Here is a 21888-nt window from a genome sequence, read left to right as displayed (position 1 = left end):
TAGCCTTCAGACTTCAAAACCCTCTTCAAACTGTTTTAAACTTTCACACAACACACAGCCGTTTTGACATAAGCACTGAGATCATCATTATAGTATACCGACTAAATATTCACTGAAAAAGACACCAGTTATTTAATGACCACATGGGCAAAAAGATAAAAATGATGCTCCAGTCCTAATGTTGACTGGCCACAAGCAAAATCATTTGTCTCTTGAGGGCTGCCATTGTTCGAGTGTGTGTCTGTGGGGTGTGTGTGGACATACTAGCACATCTGTCAGTGGCATCTCCAGCAGACAAACATCCTGTCAAAGAGGCACAAGCTGCCATTAGTAATAGATGCCTGTCATAAAATACTCCATTAGTAACCAGAAAGAGTAAAATAAAGTCTGTGGTTAACATTTAATGTGAAGAGACAAGCTTGTTCTGCAACATAAATTAAACAGAGCCATGCCTCAAATGTGAATTTAGCAACTGTTGTGTGCTTTCTAAATGTTGCTATGGTGCTAAATAAGGACTACAGCTACCACAATGATGTGAGTTTACATGCTTAATAAATCGGACACCTGTTTAAGACCTTATGTAGCAACTTGTTAGCAACTTACATAACTAAAGTTTAAAAACTCTTGTTTGAGCTATGACTATGTGTAATGTATGCTGTAGAACAACACATGATCTTCAAGTAATATTAACCACAGACCATATTTTACTCATAAATCGAGAACTGCTATTTAAAAACCCATTTGAAATTCCTGAGGAAATCAGACTGATCACAGTGAATTCGGTGACAGTAGGACGAAAGTTCTTCAGCTGAAATCGGTCTGTGCTTACCGAAATTCAAAACACTGCTCCCCGGTGGCCAAAGCTGGAAGTGTTGTATGGGCATTTGTGAACTCCAGTTTCTGGATGAAATGTCCACAGAGTGGCACCAAAACCAAGTTGTTTTTAGTTGTAAATGATGTAATACAGGAATTAATATTTTATTAACCATACATTTACATTTACATTTATTCATTTGGCAGACGCTTTTATCCAAAGTGACTTACAAAAGAGGAAAACATAAGCGAATCATCTTAGGAGACAGTGGTATGAAAAGTGCTGTATTACAAAGTATCACTAGCATCATAATAGTATTCAAAACAGAATAAAGTGCAACAGATTTTTTTTTTTTTTAATGACTGGTTAAGTGCTCATGGAAAAGATGTGTTTTTACTCGTTTTTTGAAGACAGTGAGTGAGTCAGCTTCACAGATGGAGTTGGGAAGGTCGTTCCACCAACGTGGTACAATGAAGCTGAAAGTCCGGGAAAGTGTTTTGGTGCCTCTTTGTGTTGGTACAACAAGGCGATGTTCCTTAGCCGACCGCAGGCTTCTAGTGGGCGCGTAGCTCTGCAGAAATGATTTTAGGTATGCTGGAGCAGACCCAGTGACTGTTCTGTATGCCAGCATCAGAGCCTTGAATTTGATACGTGCATCAACCGGCAGCAAGTGGAGAGAGACAAGGAGTGGTGTAACATGTGCTCTCTTTGGTTTATTAAAGACTAGACGTGCTGCTGCATTCTGGATCATTTGGAGGGGTCTAATTACACATGCAGGGAGGCCTGCAATGAGAGCGTTACAGTAGTCCAGTCTAGTTATGACAAGTGACTGAACAAGAAGTTGTGTGGCATGTTCAGAGAGGAAGGGTCTTATCTTCCTGATATTGTAGAGTGTAAATCTACATGATCTTGCGGTCTTTGAGATGTGATCTTTGAATTTAGTCTGTTGTTGATGGTTACCCCTAGATTTCTGACCGATTTGGAAGGCGTTACTGTAGTTGCACCCAGCTGCACGGTGATGTTGTGTTCAACAGTCCATACACCCTAACCCAAACCCCAAACCTAAGCCTAACTGTCAGTAGAGTAAAAATTTAATCTTAGAGGGAAAATGCAATCTCTGAATTGCGTTCATCATTGATTATGTGAACGCAGTTATTACTTCCTGGTTTCCAAGAGACCAGAACCCTTGTCTCTGAGGTGGCTCATGCAATGCACTATCATTAATGCCACAGGAAAATGTAAACATATTTTAATTGATGCAAAGATGTCTGTTGGGAGACGGTGCTTGTCAGGTCGATGTCTGAGTACTGGAATATTCGGTATAAACATGTAGAGTTCACTATAGTACAGTCCTTTTGATGCATATTAACTTTACACATTAAAAAGTTACTGATAACAAATAAATAAATCAGCTAAAACAAATGTAAACACTGTACAAAATGTTCTGTTTTCAGTTATTATGAAACTATATTAATAACCTTATATATCATCTGTTTAGTATTCTGTAACATTATATCATATTTTGTCTGATAAATAAATAATAACTGCTAATGGTCGCTTTATGACCCCGTTTACACATGGTAATAAGATGATGTCAGATTAAAAAATACAGGTGTAAATGGGGTCCAAAACATTTTGTGATCAGATCTCATACAGAGGTAGTCAAAAACACGTGACCACATTGCCCCTCTCCCCCAAATCAATACAAAATCAATACATTAAAGAAGAATTTTCACTTTGCCGGTTACGTGTGGCTTTAAAAGAAAATAACCGTCCAATCAGAAAATTTAAAAAAGCGCACAGATATACCTGCACAAGAACTTATTATAAATCTTCTTCAGTGTGTCTGATATCAAAATGCAGTGACAAAGATAAGCACACCAGAAGCTCAGCTAATACAGGTAAAAAAAATGAAGAAATCTGTTAAAAATTGTTTATTATAAATTTTAACTGCATCTGGAAGAAACAGTTTGCAGGGTTTTTTCGTGCTTTCTTTGTCTTTTTTTACTCTTTGCAGTTTATAATCGAGCAGTAAAGGCCAAAGTACGCGTGACACAAATTTTGTCATCAGCACAGTCCTCCTCCTCTGTGCGCACCATCAGTGCCGGCCATTGACTGTACTAAAAGAGTATCACAAAGCATTAGTAGTTGCATGCGTCAAACGTGATCATATTTGTTCGTGGTCAGAAAAGTAGAGTATACTTTGAAAGGCAATGCAGTCGGCTGGGTGTGATCTGATCCGGAGTGCAGAAAAACAAAGTATACCCGGGCCTTATCACACTGACATGGTGATTGATGTATGTCGTCATTAAAATCAGAGAACCTTGCCTCGAAATCCGAACTCAAGTGGTCACAGGAGACGGATTTGAGTGATTAGGTGTAAACGATGTGTCTCGCCTGATCACATGTGATCTTATCACCAGAGAAGCATTTTAATACCAGGTGTAAACAGGGTCTACACATCGGTCTCGTCTTGTCTAAGTAGGCGGCTCTTGGCCAAAAAAAGATGCAACGTAGACCAGAATTTATGCCGATCTGTGACTTGACTGCAATGACCTGAGCAAAACACATTTCATGGTTACCTGAACATCTTTAGCTGCAGTTCCTCTAATCCTTACAGATCCGCAGCTCATGCTGAGGGGCCCCAGACAAACATGTCTAGAACCTCTCACTTCCTCTGCAGGAGACTTAAATAGCTGCTTCATAAATGCAGAGCCAAAGCTTGCTTAGCTAATTTATGTTGGATGCATCATTGCTCTCCTGGGAGTGTTAAGAGGAATATGCTGACTAACTGAGGCCTCTGACCTTAGACATGCCTGGAGGATCAACATACAATGATATACAGTACATCCACTGTGAATCATCCTTTTGCCCATTTATTAAAAACATGTTACAGTATTTGGACAGAACATGGTAGGTAGCATCTTAAAGTGTGTATTTTTTTAACGATAAGTAGTGTAAACACTGTTGTTATGTTTGATTGAGCATCTCGACCAGCCCGACAATGCAATATTAGCGCAATATATAGCATGAGTAGTATGAGTTCAGGACAGGACTGTGTGTGTGTGTGTGTGTTTGTGTGTAGTGTTGGGGGAGTGTGCTGGAAACCTGTTTGAAAACACTGGCTATGCTTGGAATGGAATGTTAGTGTACTACTTGGATGCAAAGAACCCGATGCCAGCGGCGAGGTGGAGAACTCTTCGCCGGGACACTAGATGGGGCGGGTGAATCTTTCGCTGCAGGTGCTGAGAATCAGGTGAAGAATGTCCTGATGCATCTGCTGGGAAATCCTGTCCGCTGGAAGGTGTCTGTCCACGGCGAAGGGAGGGCTGATCAAGACGAGATGATTGAGGTAGTCAAGAAAAGATGATGTCGGTCTTGAAAGAAGAAAATTCTGAAGAAATGGTGATTTGAGTACCCACTTATATAGGGCAAATGCTAGGGTGACCAGATTCCTGCTTGTGGAAAACGGGACACCCTCCCAGCTAAAATGAAATTGATGTATCCTTACCTAGGTGCAGATCAATGCAAAGTAGAGGGTGCATCTGTAACTGTTGTCACCTTGTACTTTTTGCTGGCAGCAATTTTTATCAGTGCGCTTGTCTTTCAAGAGTTTATCGTAAAATGTCCAGTCCTAAATTAAGATGTAAAAAAAGCACTGCCTTCATGACTGTTATACTGAGTCCAAATTTATCCGTTGTCCATGCTGCGTTCATTAATGAGAACACACGCTCCACAGATGCAAATGTCCCAGGCAGGCATAAAAAAACTCCACAACCTTGGCTAAGACTCCGAAGTTGATGGTCTTGCTCTCCAGCTCACGGAAACGTCTGTCAATCTCTCAGACCCGGCAGACTTGTTCATGTTTGTAAGGGGGTTCGGTGGAAAGGAGGAGGCGAGAACCGGCTTAATAATATAAATAATAATTTAATAAACAATCCAAACAAACCACACAATCAAAAACACACAGCACAGCTGTCTGTAATTCTCTCTCTCTCTCTCTCTCTCTCGAACTGTCGTCCCCGGCCGCCTTTATCCCTCGCGCGCCCCATCAGGCTGATTGGGGACCGAGTGTGTCTCATTCCATCCCGGCCCCGCCCTCCTCAGCTCTACACTCCTCCCGGCGTTGCCTCAGGCCGGGGAGCCCCCAGCATGACGTACATCCCCCACCCTTCCTCTCCAGGGGGGGGCGTGCCTTTCGCCCCGACTGCCGGCGGGTCATCCCCGCCTTCCTCGACCTGGGAGGAGACAGGAGGGGAAAAACAACAAAACAAAATGGCGAGGGAAAGGCCAACACGGAGCGACAGAGAGAGAGAGAGGAGAGAGAGAAAAAGAAACTCACCGGTTCTCTGATGCGCCGTCGCGTGGTCCTCGATCACTACTCCACCCTCTCAGGCGGACTGCAGCCGCTCCTCCCCGGGCGGACCGGAGTCAGACCTCCGACTCCCAGCGGACAGAACGCCCCTCTGCGTTCCCGGCGTCCCGTGGGGACACTCCTCCGCCCCTGGCAGCGGCCCTACCATTCCAGGCGGTCGGGGAGTCGCTGCCCTCCTCTCCCCGTGGACGGCGGTCTTCCCTCGACCCCTCCACGTTCCCGGGGGACGGCAGGGCACTCCTCCGCCCCCGGCAGCGGCTCCCTCGCTCCAGGCGGTCGGGGAGTCCCGTCCCCACTCGCCTCACGGACGGCGGCCGTTCCCTGCGTCCGGGTGGTCGGGCTACTCCGTCCCCCGTCGGACGGCAGCGGCGCTCCCCTGGGTGGACGGCAGTGTCGAGGACTCTGCGATGGGAATCCCTCCTCCTTCCCGGGTTTCGGCACCAGTGTAAGGGGGTTCGGTGGAAAGGAGGAGGCGAGAACCGGCTTAATAATATAAATAATAATTTAATAAACAATCCAAACAAACCACACAACCAAAAACACACAGCACAGCTGTCTGTAATTCTCTCTCTCTCTCGCGAACTGTCCCATCAGGCTGATTGGGGACCGGGTGTGTCTCATTCCATCCCGCCCTCCTCAGCTCTACAATGTTCCACTCAGTGATGCGACGAGTGACAATGTTTTTCACGAAAGCCCACACATCAAAGAGCGTGGTTTCATCAATCAAACTGAGAGCGGGGATTCTGGAATAGAAGTGTTCGAGGCTGCTCTGAATGTCTTTCCACTCTGGGATGTCTCTCAGTAGGGCGCACTCAAGTTTTTCTGTGTTCTCCAATGAGCGGCTCCAAATTTGGAGGTAATCCACCGATGCTGAATAAATGTTTCTCACTGCACAAAAGAAATAATCTGATTGCATGTCACCAGCTTCAACCAAGGCATCCAACTGCTTTTTAATGTCAGAGGGTATGAATGATTCCTCCAGCCTGGCCTGCAAGACTTTTCTCAGGTCATGAATGTGCAAAGCTATGGCCATGCACAACAGAGTGATAAGTAAAAAGTCCTTCACTTGTGTGCACCTTGTCAGATTCAGAACTGTGCTTAACAAAACAATTGCTAACACTTGGTGTGGCACAATTACTTTTGCGCGACATCGCGATGTCGGTGCGGCCTCCATGTGCGATGGAAAAGTGAGCTCCACAAATCTCACACCTCACTTTAATAGGCTCTGTCTGTGACTCCTTTTTTAGAAATTTTAACTTTTTGAAGATCCTCATTAAATGTGCATGCACACTTCCTTGATATTTTCCAGCTGCAATTTCATCTGTGTGCTCTTTCAAACTGACTCTTCAATCAGTTCACTAACTGGACATCTAATTGATAGGGGATTGTGATTGGATAGTTTATTCCAATCATGTATTTCAAATAACACTGTTTGATTTTATTGGTTTTACAAGCCGTATCCTTGGCTGCCTTTGATTAGAATACTCATGTGACTGAGAAAGCCGCATAGGCAATAGAGAAATTTTAGGAGAGGGGAAATACGAGACAAAACACGATTTTTCCAGAATAAGTCGGGACACTAGAAAAAGTGCTTAAAAATGGGACGTCTGGCCACCTTAGCAAATGCGCACCTAAAAGGGCGGGGCTTAAACACCATTGCCAATCATAAGATTGCTGTTATGATACATGGGCTTCAACTAGGTCACGGAAAAGGAATTCTCAAGTGTTTCACTGTAATGTCGAGTGAACTGAATCGATAGGGAACTCCTTTATATTATTAATTTATATATTACATACGTAAATAGTATTTTTGCCACGTATAAATAAAAATGTATTGTCTTAACTATGCCATTTTTAATCGTGGTTAATGGTGAAACCGTATAATGATGACGTCCCTAAACAGCACCAGTCATTTTAGTCAAGTTACAGTAGCTACAGTTATGGTAAAGTGAAGAGGCTTCCTCTGTGTCCAAACATTTACATCCAGCGATTGTACAGTGATTTACAAGTTAGAAATACATCAACACATGCGATTCGAGAGCACAAACTATCACCTGAAGTCGATGATGTGGGACAGTTGCTCTGTTGCTCAGCTGAGGTTTTAGCACCATCCACAGGGCGACAAAACATCACTGAGAACATTACATAGTACGTTTTTTTTTAATTATTATTATTATTATTATATTTTCCCCCTATACAAAGAATGAGATTACACATGAGTAAAGCACTACTGAGAAAAAAATACTTAGTTGAGGATTAATTTGTTTTTATTCATAATCTGTAATATCACACCACAACATTCATAAATAAAAGTAATGATACAGTAACATAATTGGTAACACTTTACAATAAGGTTATTTGTTAACATTAGTTACCAACATTAGGTAACATGAATTAACAATGAACAATACTTTTACAGCATTTGCACTAGCTGCCAAAAGTTTGGAATAATATATAGATTTTGCTCTAATGGAAAGAAATTGGTACTTTTATTCACCAAAGTTTCATTCAACTGATCACAATGTATAGTCAATGTATACATTAATGATGTGAAAAATTACTATTGCAATTTGAAATATGTTCAGAACTTCAAAGAGTTCTCATCAAAAAAATCCCCCATATGTAGCAATAACAGCTTTGCAGATCCTTGGCATTCTAGATGTCAGTTTGTCCAGATACTCAGTTGACATTTCACCCCACGCTTCCTGTAGCACTTGCCGTAGATGTGGCTGTCTTGTCGGGCACTTCTCACGCACCTTACAGTCTCTAGCTGATCCCACAAAAGCTCGATGGGGTTAAGATCCATAACACTCTTTTCCAATTATCTGTTGTCCAATGTCTGTGTTTCTTTGCCCACTCTAACCTTTTCTTTTTGTTTTTCTGTTTCAAAAGTGGCTTTTCCTTTGCAATTCTTCCCATAAGTCCTGCACTCCTGAGTCTTCTCTTTACTGTTGTTCATGAAACTGGTGTTGAGCAGGTAGAATTCAATGAAGCTGTCAGCTGAGGACATACGAGGCATCTATTTCTCAAACTAGAGACTCTGATGTACTTATTTAGTTGTACATCTGGCCTTCCACATCTCTTTCTGTCCTTGTTAGAGCCAGTTGTCCTTTGTCTTTGAAGACTGTAGTGTATACCTTTGTATGAAATCTTCAGTTTTTTGGCAATTCCAAGCATTGAATAGCCTTCATTCCTCAACACAGTGATTTGACTGATCACTGAGTTTCTAGAGAAAGTTGTTTCTTTTTTGCCATTTTTTACCTAATACTGTCCTTAAGACATGCCAGTCTATGGCATACTGTTGCATCTCAAAAACAAACACAAAGACAATGTTAATCTTCATTTAATGAACCAAATAGCTTTCAGCTGTGTTTGATATAATGGCAAGTGATTTTCTCTGACCAAATTAGCAATTTAGCATGATTACTCAAGGATAAGGTGTTAGAGTGATGGCTGCTGGAAATGGGGCCTGTTTAGATTTGATCAAAAATTACTTTTTTCAAATAGTGATGGTGCCCTTTTTTACATCAGTAATGTCCTGACTATACTTTGTGATCAGTTGAATGCCACTTTGGTGAATTAAAGTACCAATTTCCTTCCGAAACAGCAAAATCTGTACATTATTCCAAACTTTTGGCCACCAGTGTATTAAACTAAGTTAATGTTAATTTCAACATATAAATAGATTTTTAAAAAGTTGTATCTGTTAACACTATGAACTAACATGAACTAAAAATGAACAATTCTATTTTAATTAACTAATATTGACAAAGATGAATAAATACTGTAAAAATATATTGTTAATTGTTTGATCATAATACCCAATACATGAAAGCCTGTAAACGAATGGAACCTTTTTGTAAAGTGTTAACATACAATTAAATCTATATTTAGGCTATTGTGTCATATTACTTCGTCATTGTTAACTGTCCTTTTTTTGCAAATAAAAGAAAAAAGGAGAATAAAATGTTCACTTCTCAAAAGCTGTCACGGTCTCAGTGAGTCCGCTGGTTTGTTCCAGTTTGTCATTACATCTTCTCTCTGTTTGGTTCGGGTGTTGCTGGCTCGTGCAGTCAGCATTGCCATGGAAGCCTTGATTGTTTCCATGGTAGCGCTGATCTTTCCAGCTTGCTGCCAGCGAGCGGCACCTGATCGCCATTAGTTGCCACTACATCTACCTCACTTTGTTCGTCGCTCGATTGTTTGTTTGAGTCCTGTTGCTTACCACTCTCTCCCTCTGCCCTAGTATACCCTGTATCGTGTTCTGTTTATTGGTTAACAGTCTACACAGTGTATGCCGGGATTGTGGTTACCATCCTGCCTTTTGCCTCGCCTCCTTTGACGCTTCTGAGTTTCTCCACAGCGATACCTCTCTGCACAGGGCCTGCTCTGCACTTGACCACTATGCACACCAAACTTACAAACATACTACTCTCTGGATCCTCAAGGATCTACACTACACAACCACTGCGCACACAAGCCTACAAACATACTACTCTCTCTGGATTCCTAGAGGATGTACACTACACGACCACTACGCACACAAGCCTACGAACACACCATTCATCTCCATGCTGCAGTCAGCGCCGGGGTTCCCCCATTAAAGTTTTACCAGCATTGCTGTGTTTGTTAAATAAATATCAGATCATTGTCTCTACACTTGGATCTTTTGTCTCATCCTTCCTGACAAAAGCATTCGTCCATCATCAGGGCTCTCTTCAGTTCGGCAAACCACACACACATGACAAACCTCTCAAACGTGACACGATTTTTATTAACGTTTAATTATACTGAAAGTGAAAATTATATTATACTGCATAAGTAGAATACAATAAACTAATATTGACCACTATTAGACAAATTGTATGGTTAAAGTCACTATGTTAAGAAATATGATCATTCACTCCAGCATTTGCTGTGAAGCTGGAGTATCATCATTGTCATATTATATTAATTTATAATATCACAGGGCTATATCTAGCAAAATGAATCAAAATTACATGTGTAATACAGTCAGAACCAGGTACAGGGACCTTGCTAAGCCAGTGCTGGTCTATGACTTGTGAATATTCACCCTCATTATGGTCGATAACATACATGTTGATAACCCCCTTTTTCCTTTTACTGGATGGAGCAACAGCTCCGTGTCTCAATGTCCGATCGATATTGTCCAATGTCATCCTCAGAAACCTGTGTAAATAATGCGTGTGAAAAGTAATTTCCCCCTGAGTCAACTCGACAGCATTAATTAGCGTAGAAAGAAATGGTTTCCGGTGCTGCGCCGGAAGTGTGCCCCCTGAGGCAAAATGCAGAAGTGACCGTGCATAGAGTCCATAGGCATCCTGTATGGGATGTCTTCATTTAGGCCAAAATACGGACAGTTGGTAACCCAATACTGTGCACAGTATACATACAATTTACAGCAGAACTAGTACAATTTAATGTGTTATGAGTGCTATTCCGAATATAGCCAATCATTATGTTTGCAAATGACACAAAAAATACATAATCCATCTTGAATAAACCATTGATACTTCATTAATGTCACTCTAACTAGATGTGGAACAAATTAACCCTATGGTTCATAATGCATTTTTGTGTCAGGCTACAGTATGTTGTCAACAAATTATGTTTGCACTCATGGGGGACTCTGAGGTCATCTAATCTGTTTTCTCCTGTATGTGTTGAAAGGTGGGCCCTTTGTATTACATTTCTAGTGAGCGTTGAGTAATGATGAGCGAAAAAACATGTATACACAGCTCCCTAGGTGACCATTACCAGTTATCCCTGAGGTACGTTCAGTCCTTCTCATCTGAGCATTTTCAAATAATCTGCTATAATTTAGAAATAATGCCTGCTCCCTGATGACAGTAAGGGCTTCATGATTTTCCCAGCAGGTGTCTTTTGATGGCCAGATACCTCACGGCTCGGCTTGAGCTGATATGTAATACAGACTTTAGACCCAGCTTTCACCAAATATTATGAGGTCTTGTTATTGGTGATTGCTAAGGTGTCACTATAACACTTGCTCAAAATCCCTTTTACTTTTTAAACCCCTCCCCTCCAATTGATCCATTGTGGTATGTAACGCCCACTTCTCACAATCCAATAAATTCAGATGATAAACATCAAATCCCACCCTAAATTTTTTCCTATTGAGTATCCTGTTTCACTCAAATACATCAGGGTGAGTTTCCCAAAAGCATCGTTAGCCAACTATGTTCGCAAGTTCCATTATTACCAACATAGTTCAATGATTTGGTGTTTTCCAAAACTTTAGTTCCAACGAATATTTGTAAACTGCATGGCAAAGTTGAGTTGTTGGAACTACAGCTCTCCACCTGTGGTTTGAAGCTTAGTTCCTTGTTAGTTTGCTGTGTGGACATCATTTAATTTTGCTGAGACTTCCATATCTTTTATACTATATGTATCTTTCATTCTATCAATACTTTAACCACGTTTACAAGCATTTAAGAAAACTGCTTATTCTGGGGTTTTGCAGAAAGTGGCGATCTGAAATGTCAAGTAGACGCGAATGCGGCCTTTTAAGGGATTAAAGGCTGTTAAGAGAAAGCACTTTAACACACATGGTTACTGTCGGAGAGCATGGCTTATGTGTCTATGTTAACGCATAAGTGAAGTTCTTATATGTTTTTGAAAAGTGCGCTTGTGCGTATGTGCTCAAGTGCGTTTGGGGGAAACCCGAAGTCTGCTGTAAAGGGAAGCAGTCATCACTAGCTAGTTAAATTCTCCAACGATGCATCGTACTTTGGTGGTTAAGCAGTGAGTTACGTAGTTGTATGGGAAATGCACCCCAGATTAGGAAAGTAAAATGGGTTATGAAAGCTGTCAATGTTGACTAAGATTCCCGAAGGCTTTTCTCAGTTAAAATGGAATTTGAACAGGCTTACCAGGTTACTTTACTTTGTCATTCTTTTTTCCCACAACTTCATTGTAAGCAACAAATGAAGACGCTGGTCTGGCAAACAAAGGCCTCTGTAAACCTCTAAATGATGAATGTCATGCAAATCCCATTTATTAAAGGGGACCCGGGCTCATCAGCCAACAAGTCACTGCAAAATCCTGCAGGGTATCATCATGGTGCACAGCTGCGGCTTTGAAAGACCCACACCTGAATCAAAGAGTGTAATGCCTTGGATGAAAAATGAGAGTGCTTGAGGGTTGCCAAATCTCACAAAATCATGCCATGCATTGGCTGCCCTTCAGTGAGGCACGGTGAACAGATTTTTCTCTGTTTATTCATTGATAAACAAAGTGTTCCATAAGCATTTTTTCTTGTTTAAATATAGTGACTTGAAATTAATCATGAGAACGAGAAAGACCAAGCAAATAGTTACCCTGGATGTCTTTTTTTTTTCTTTTCTTTTTCTGTCTTATTGTACATAAACGATAAGAACGAGGGAGGTATGACAAGGATTGTGGGAGTTAAGAATGAAAAACAATTTGATGTATTTTTGTCGCAAGAATTATGTTTTGTAGGAGGAAGTTGAAATGTTTGTTGTCATTGTTGGATCTAAAATGTCATTATTACACAGCTCTCTGGAATATTTGACTGAGATTGGTCAATCGCAGCATTCTGTGGTCAAATATTTTGTATAGTGACTACTAAACTGATACATTATGTATTGTATGCTATAAATATGATTTTTATTTACTATTATACTACTAATATACAACGTACTATAATTGACAGTTCTCAGGAAACCAATTACCCTCGTAATGTCTCACATTTCTGGGGTGCGTTTCCCAAAAGCATTGTTAGCCAACTATGGTCGCAAGTTCCATCGTTACCAACATGGTTCAACGATTTGTGTTTCCCGAAAACGTAGTTCCAATGAACATTCGCAAACTGCATTGCAAAGTTGTGTGGTTGGAACTACAACTACTCTCCACCTGTTAGAATTTGCATAGTGCCTTGTTAGTTTGCTGTGTGGACATTATTTCACTTTGCTGAGGCTTCTATATCTTTTATTCCATATATATTTTTCATTCTATCAACACTTTGACCACATTAACTGCTAATCCAGTTTGCAGAAAGTGGAGTTCTGAAACGTCACATATACGCGAATGCAGCCGTTAGAGGAATTAAAGGCTGTTTAGAGAAGGCGCTTTAACACACACGGCTTCTGTCAGAGAACTCGCTTGCTTGGCAGTTTAAACCAGTTAAGACCAGCAAACTAGCTTTGGCTGGTTTAAGACATTCTGTTTAAGCAGAAAATTACAGTCAGCCAGTCAGTATTGCGAAATAAAACCCTTTGTCGTGGTCTCGATCATTCTGTCAGGGTTTATTTTGCGATTACGATTGGCTGACTGTGCATTATCCTTTATTTCCCTTACTTAACAGTCAATCGGACTACCAAATGTATTTTTAAGAATGTTAAAAACAGAAAGTGAGAGTTTGTAGACAGTTGAGGGCTGGCTCAGCAACACATCCTCCATTATTTAATTAAATGTCTGACTCGGAGGAATAAGTTCAATTGATTTGCTCCAACTCTCAGTCAAAAAAACAAAAGCATAGCACTTAATAAACTCTCTGAGGCACAAAATGACTGTACAGGTCTGGAACCATTGCATCTGTCTAGTTTACAGGCCTCTAATAGCAATCTAATCCTCTGGAGCTCTGTCTATTTGAAGGGTAGCAGGTTCCCAAGCTGCCCTGCTTCCGTCTTAGTCCTGTCCCAACCTGCAACCTGGCAGGTCCACTTGAGCAGGGAAGGACGAAGAATTCTCAGCATTCCACAGGGTCAGAGGACTGGAAGAACCAATCAAAGAGCTGAACACAACATCGATGCCTCCTTCACAGGAAGAGGGGTATATATTTGTTTTGTGCTTTGAGGGGCTGCAATCCAGGGTAATTATAGTTTTTACATTTTAATTTAGTTTCTATTTCTATTTTATTTTAAATTTGTCCTCTAATTTTAGTTTAGCTTTCATTGTTACTTGATTGTTAGTTTACTTTTTTATTTTTTTATTTTTTTGTAAAAAAAATAAATAAATGTATACTGTTTTTAAGATTCAGTATTTTTAGTTTTTTTTTTTTTTGTTTTTTTTTTCTCCAGTTTTAGTATTTTAGGGTTGCCAAAGTTAATGCATTGACTGATATCATTTAAAAATTATAAACAACAAAGTTTCTCATGACTGTTTAGTGTTATTATTATATTGTGGCATTTATGTTTAATAAAAGCGGGTAGTAAATTCTTCAAACGTAATCATGTACTAAATATTATTATTATTATTTTTTTAACACTATAACAAATTAATTCAGGTCATTTTTTTTATTTTATTTTAGTTAGTTTTGGAAAATGTATTTTAGTTTAGTTGGATTACAGTTTTTGAGTAATTTACCCAATGAATTCTTCTGTCCGACATCAGAAGGTAGAAGTACAGAATGATTTGTATTTGCACCTTAAATTCAATAAAAGCACTTTTTGGACTAGGGAGGAAATTTTTGAGGTCTGAAAGTGGTAGTACTGTATATTTTCATAGTACATCAAACTCATCTCATTAAATCAAGTCAAATTTGATTCCTCATAATATGACCCCTTTAAATGACCTATTCTGTTTTCTGGTCCAATTTATCTTTAGAGAGGATTGTTGCAAACACAAATCTACACACAGCAGTAGGGCAAAATGTGTCATTTCCCTGTGAAAAAACAAAACAAAAAAGGCACACTAAAAGCAGTGTTTAGGCATGTTGTAAATGGGTGGTAGCCCCCACTCATGCATTAAATTCTCACACTACTCGTGTACTCTAACTACAAATAACTACAAACAAATCTGATCCTTGAGACATTGCAGACATTTGTGTTTTGCTATAAAATTCAGGAAAAAAAAAAGAAATGTATCCTTCTCATTTCACTTAAAAAGCTCCAGTGTAAGCCAGCACATTCCATCTCCCAGGATATGCTAAGAGAAAAGCGAGGTCTGGGCAGTCTCCTGCAAAGACAAACATTGCCTACAGTAAGGAGAGATTTGATTAAATCTCAAGATTTCATAAGATGCATCAGTGCCCTGAAAGCAGCCAAACGAGTCATAAAGCACCTCAGTAGTGCCCAAACAGTCATCTGTAGAGAAAACATTCTTTCTTCCCAAAGATAAAATGTAAATGTCAGAAAATAATTGTAAAAACCTTCTACTGCAGCAAAAAAAAAAAAAAAAAAAAAAATTCTTAGTTTTTTTTCTCAGGGTGTATCTCACAAAGAAATGTCCGGGTCATTATATAAAATTAGCATAATGAAAATTTAAGCCTAATTATTAGGATTATAAGAATTGTTTTGCATTGTGACATTATTTTCATGACTATGAAGCACATTCCCATTACTATAATGGGAAAATCTCATTCTCATTATTGTAATATAGTAATTTAAAAAATCCTGTTTGGACACAAGAATATTTTTACTCAAAAATTTGCATACATTTTGTTTATTTCAAAAGGGTTTACAAATACCATGATGAATACTTACAACTGCACTTTACAATTTAAATAATAAATAAAAAACATTTCACATTACACTCTTTCCTAAGCAGGTGCGATGCAATAAAATGAAGAAAAAAAGAGAAAAAAAAAGAAGAAAAAGACAAAGAAAACTAAGCCTATTTTTAGGATCAAACAGATTGTTTGCACTGTGACTTCTTGACTGTAATGGGGAAAAAAAATCTCATTCTCATTAGTAATTATACTGTAATAAAAATCTTGCTGTTCTGAATTGGTCTTTATTTTTAAATATAAACAATTTTAAATTGAAATTAGCATAAATTAAATGTATTTTAAAGTGTTTACAAATAAATACATTTATTCATTCATTTTGCAGTTTCTCATTAATAATTATATAGTAATGAAAATAATCCTGTTCTGACATAATTGGTTTTTATTTAAATACATTTTTTTACTATTTTAAATTATAATTTGCATTATTATATACATTTTTTTTTAAAGTGGTTACAAACAAATACAACCATAATTTATACTTACAATTGTGCTTTACAATTCAAGTAATAAATCATCAATAAATATTTACACACATTACACTGTGCCCTAACCAGGCGCATTATGATCAAACTTCTGTGCTTCTGTTTCTATGCTGTTGTGCTGATTAGCCCCGCCCACAGTGGAATCTTATTGGTCTAAAATCCTGTGGGATTCACCAGGGTAGACAGCATTAACTTTATGAGCTGGCGTCTGACAAACCGTGTAGTGAATTTTATAGCATGTAAAGCATCTTATAGGGTCTATAAGTGACATATTGTTAAAGTGAACACAGCTGGGTCTTCTTTAACTGTGCATCTGCCCTCCTCCAACAGTTTAAGATCCTAAATGCCATTTCTTTTAGCAGCTCTCTTATGTACTAGACCCAGTGTCCCCAAGAGTGATAGACACACTCACCATGGCCATGTGGCCTCCTCTCATGTTTCAGTGCCTGGACAATATCACAATCCCCAGAGGGCGAAATGCATGGAGCAAGCATCGATCCAGTCCTTCAACAATAACACTGCATTAAGTGCTGAATTTATAACAGCTTGATGGCCCAGAGAGGTTAAAAAAAAAAAAAAAAAAGAACTCATCAAAACGTCTGCTTCACATGATTACATTGAAATGAGCATCATTGATAAAAACATACACCCAAGGAGATTCCTCTGTACTTTGAAGTGCTTTCATTGGCTATAGATGAAACTAGATGATATGCTTTTAATTAGCAGGAAATCAGAAATAAGGAAAGAGTGGTTTAGGGGAACTCCCTACGATCCCACAACAGAGTCACAGCTGATAGCTTCAAAATACTTAATGTTGTCATTACAGGAAAAATAAAGATGTCTCAATCAAAAATTAGTTGAAATGTAAAGTTTTGGGCTCATAACTCAAATATAGATGCTGCTTAAACGTATATATCTTAAAAATCCATAGACTTAAGATTTTAAGTGATAATAACTCAAATGATTGAGTACAAAACTGACGCTTTGGGGAATTCCCCCTTGGGCTTGAATTATTTAATTATGTTTTCTTGATCAAAGGGAACTTATGGAGGCATTTAAATAGTTGTTATTATTAATCCATAGAGGTTTTAGCTCTTTTGTATTATTATTATTATTATTATTATTATTATTATTTTTATATTTTTTTGGCAGATTTGCTTCGTGTGATGTCACCATTCGAGTGATCTGTGTCACCTGTTAACACTATCTCAGTTCTCCTTGTGCATGTGCAACTGAAGTACAAGCATATATTAATTTCTGAGGGGAATTTAATTTATTTTATGCTTCACCTAGAATCAGTTCTAATCTTTATTTGAGCTGTGTTATTGTGTGATCCAAAATTTGAGTCAATTCAATTCAAATATTCAGTAGAAACAACAATATTTAAATAGAAAATCTGAGTTTAACCTACCTGCATCTAGTCACCTTAACGTAAATAGTTACGTTAATTCTATATGAACACCAAGTTAAGTTAACTTAATTTGAAGTGAACAAGTTTTGGAAACACCATTACTCAATTCAATTGAGTGAACAATTTACTCAATCAATTGAGTAAAGTCAACTTATTATACAACACATTTAATACATTTCTTACTAAAGTGAGGTACTGACAGGGGTGTAAATTCCAGGGGGAATAATCAAAAAGCAAGTACAACCCCCCCCCAATATTTACACAATGATCAATGGAAACATGTAATTCTTCACACTGTAACCCCCCATGTTCAAGCCAAATCTACGCCCTTGGGTACTGACCCATATTTGTGTTGCTACTTCTGCTTTTAGACACAGCAGTGCACCATTCCTGTCAGATTTCTTTTGAAAGCACCCAGAGAGATGAGGTTAATAGGTTTATCAGCAGCATAAACAGTCTGCAAGCAACAGGTTGTACCAGCACAGGATATGAGGGCATGACAAAGTCCTTTCATACAAAATCCGTACATACCTTTGATGATATGTCTCCCAGTACTTTGAGGCAAGAAAAAATGTGCTATACACTAATAATAACAGACAATATCTTATATATACACTACCATTCAAAAGTTTGGGGTCACTTGACTGAAATGTTTCTCATGATCTTAAAAATCTTTTGATCTGAAGGCATATGCTTAAATGTTTGAAATTAGTTTTGTAGACAAAAATATAATTTGCCACTATATTAATTTATTTCATTATAAAACTAAAATGTAATAAAAAATTAAAAAAAAAGCTTTTGAAATGGATGACTTGGACAGAATAATTAAGAAAAGCAGCCAATAAATGCCCAACATATAGTTGGGAACTCCTTCAGTACTGTTTAAAAAGCATCCCAGGGTGATACCTCAAGAAGTTGGTTGAGAAAATGCCAAGAGTAAATTTCTGCGAAATCTAGGCAAAGTGTGGCCACTTTGAAGATGCTAAAATATAACACAGTTTTGATTTATTTTGGAATTTTAGTCACAACATAATTCCCATAGTTCCATTTATGTTATTCCATAGTTGTGATGACTTTACTATTATTCTAAAATGTGAAAAAAAATAAAGAATAAGTGACCCTAAACTTTTGAATGGTAGTGTGTGTATATATATGTGTGTATGTATATAACTTGTAAAAGTCAAAATAAAGAAACAGGTTACGACTAAATACAATAGTTTCCAGTATTTTTGAATGAAACAGCCCACATGCTATAAATCTATGTCCTGAGGCGTACTTTTCTTTGGCTCACAGTAGTTACAGTAACACTAGAAGAAAGCTTAACAGTCTAATACGTTCATCTGGACCCACCTGATTTAGCTTCAAAGCTTCAGACATTACCCAAACCAGTCATTTACTTACCAGTCACTTGAGCTTCTTTTTTAGAGTTGGTTTGAAAACATAGTCCTATTGTTTTGACTGTTCCTGGTGTTGATTGGTGCTAACACCCGTTCTTTTTACAGAATTTCTACTCAAATGACCTAGTAGGGTAACTAGAGCAGTGTAGAAATCATACACTGATTTCCACAATAAAACAGGGTTCTTTGCCCTTTAGAGTTTTAGAAAACAAGTACAGTTGTTTAAAGTATAGAATAAGATTTGAAATGAGTCTATTAACTATAACAGGTCAGAGATCTTAGGTTTAGGGTTAGGGTTAGTGCTCAAAGGTACTTCAAAGAACACTATGGTGCATATCTAAAAAACTGTACAGTATTATCATGGTACCATGTCCAAAAAGCATGGTAGCACCAACTTTTTTTGTTCGTATTAGCACAAGAGACCAGGTCAATCTGTAGCCTATACAGCAGGGTAACTCAGTAGGCAATAGTCTATCATTTTCATTAGTAAATAGGGGTTTCTGTGCAATTTATGAAAAGACATTGGCTAAATGTTGAGCGGACGCTACATAATGACAACAGGTTGTGCTGAGCCGTAGCGAGTCGTTCGATTCATTTAAGCCATTCGGTTCCTTTGGACGGTTGGTTTAAATGAACCTGTTCAAAAACGGATTCACCGAGTCATCACTCAAAGGTGTTCCCAGAGGTTCCCTAGCGGCATTTTTTACGTATCATTTTTGTATTAGCCTAGGCCTTCAAATGTTGGGACATCACTATGTTTTCGATTATTTTATAACATAGAGCCTACATCAAATTTTGTGTTTATTGCTTTAACCTCAATGCTTAAAACAAAATTAGCAATATCATTCCCAATATTATTAACAAATCATGTTAATTTTTTAGTGATAAATGTTCTAAATATTGTTTACAAAATTGTTCCCAACCTGGAACCCTACAAAAAATATATCCTTAGGTTTTTTTTGTTGATGTTTTTTTGCCTAAAAAAACGCTTTACGAATCATTTGCGTTTGACTGAATCATTAGGAAGAATCGGTTCACAAGAAGGATTCGTTCGACAATAGAACATTACTGCAGCGCTACAGGTGCGAAAGAGAGATTTTGAAGAGTTTTTGTTGTTGTTCTTGTTTTAGAAGCTCTGCGTGTTGATTTATACTTTCCTCATCCACAGATATTGCATATATGTAAAGGTTTGTGATCTTTGAAAATTTGTTGTCATTTATAGCTATTACGTCTGTCAGATAGCAGCGCAGAAAGACACAAGAGCAAAACAAAAGGACTTTATAGCATATAAAGCGATATAAACGCCATTGTAGGGTACTTACAAGTTCTGCTTTGTCTTTTCGGTCTGTTTGTGCAATGCAACAGCAAATCCAAAGAAACTGCCCTTGGTTGTTCCCTCTTTGATGACCGGGAACTGCACGTCAATGTTAAATCCACTGCTCGGTCGAATTGAGCAAATTAGAAATACAAACAAGTGCAGTGTCTTTCCAGCCATATTTTAATATTCCTCTCTCTCTCTCTCTCTCTCTCTCTCTCTCTCTCTCTCTCTCTCTGTCTCTCTCTCTCTGCCACTTGCACAACCAAAATCACTGAGAATGCATTTGCTTAGTCACACGCCATAGGAAAGCGTCTCCTTTCACTGTCTGGCATTGAGCTCCAAGGTGTTTCTTGGTGTTCTCTGTTCCCCGCCTCCACACACGTTTTACTGGTCCTGCTTCCACAAATAGAGTACAAGATATGTCCACAAGTCTGATAAGGAAAAAGTCTCTCTCTCTCTCTCTCTCTCTCTCTCTCTCTCTCTCTCTCTCTCTCTCTCTCTCTCTCTCTCTCTCACACACACACACACGCACGCTTACACTTGTTGCTATACTGCACATTAAGTATAGCAGCAAGACCCAAAATTAAAGGTAAAAAAGAAATTAAGATAATAAGAAATTAAGATTTCTATAAATAAAACGAAGCCTATTTTATGGAGCCTTAAGATCTTTAATTTTTAGCTTTTTTTTTTTTAATATATATATATATATATATATATATATATATATATATATATATATATATATATATATATATACATACATCCTTTTTTTTTTTTTTTTTTTTTTTTAAGCTGTTTTTTTAAGCTGTTTTTTGGAAAGCACCAAGATTCTGTGTAGATTAACATAAGGTTCATTAATTCAATATCAGCTTGGTCATTAATAATAAATATTTGTTCAGATCCTCATGAGAATTTAGACTCTTGACTCCCTTAGAGATGCTGATTGAAGCAGCACTGCCTTCACAGAGAGTCCTGATAAGAGCAATAATTAAACCAAACGCTGACCCAAGGTCAGTCAGTCAGGTCATCACAGAATGAATCGCCTGGACTGTAGACTTTGGAAGGAGGAAAAAATATTCAAATGAATCAGTGTGTCCCCACACCTTAATGTTCCCAACCTCCCACTCTAAGCTGCCTGTCATTTCTTGGAGTTTCTACTCCCTTTTTCTGGGGAGGTGGGGGGTTGGAGGTGCGGATGGTTTTGGGGAAAGAATTTTCCCTCTGAACTGAAATAATAGCTTTGTAGATAGCAGATCACAGGAAAATGATAGACTGTCCCAGCTTCTGTAACAGGGAGGAAGGCTCCATCTCATGAGAAAACATGGAACCAGATATGTAACTCCAAGCAGATCTCAATCTATTAAAAGAAGGCTTAAAAATGTCTTTCACAGGAATTTGTATTAACAGCTAAATTTATTTTCCCTGTGGATGTGTTTTTGGCCCTGTTCAGATTTTCCTAAGCTTTGAACTGTTTGCTCATGAAAGTCATTCGATTGTTTTAGAATCATCCATTTTAGGGGATTACAAAAAAATCTAAATATTTTGAGCAAAGATGGAAAAAGTAGAGCTGGTGGTCTGAAA

At 38.4% G+C, this 21888-nt stretch overlaps 1 protein-coding gene across 2 annotated transcripts in view; it reads right to left on the bottom strand.

The window, feature by feature from the left end:
* The window catches only part of LOC127423316 (integrin alpha-3-like), an 83182-nt gene extending 62551 nt beyond the window's left edge, over positions 1-20631 (bottom strand). For both annotated transcript variants that reach the window (XR_007894301.1, XM_051667509.1), the window contains exon 1: positions 20312-20631. Coding sequence is in view for 1 of the 2 variants with exons in the window: in XM_051667509.1 (XP_051523469.1) it covers positions 20312-20484 (173 nt within the window). In the remaining variant the exon portion in view is untranslated. The remainder of the gene's footprint in view (positions 1-20311) is intronic.
* Positions 20632-21888: the final 1257 nt, after the last annotated feature.

This window comes from Myxocyprinus asiaticus, chromosome 32 (genome assembly GCF_019703515.2).
Source record: "Myxocyprinus asiaticus isolate MX2 ecotype Aquarium Trade chromosome 32, UBuf_Myxa_2, whole genome shotgun sequence".
In the NCBI taxonomy this organism is placed as follows: Eukaryota; Metazoa; Chordata; class Actinopteri; order Cypriniformes; family Catostomidae; genus Myxocyprinus; species Myxocyprinus asiaticus.
This window is presented reverse-complemented; position numbering and strand designations above follow the sequence as displayed.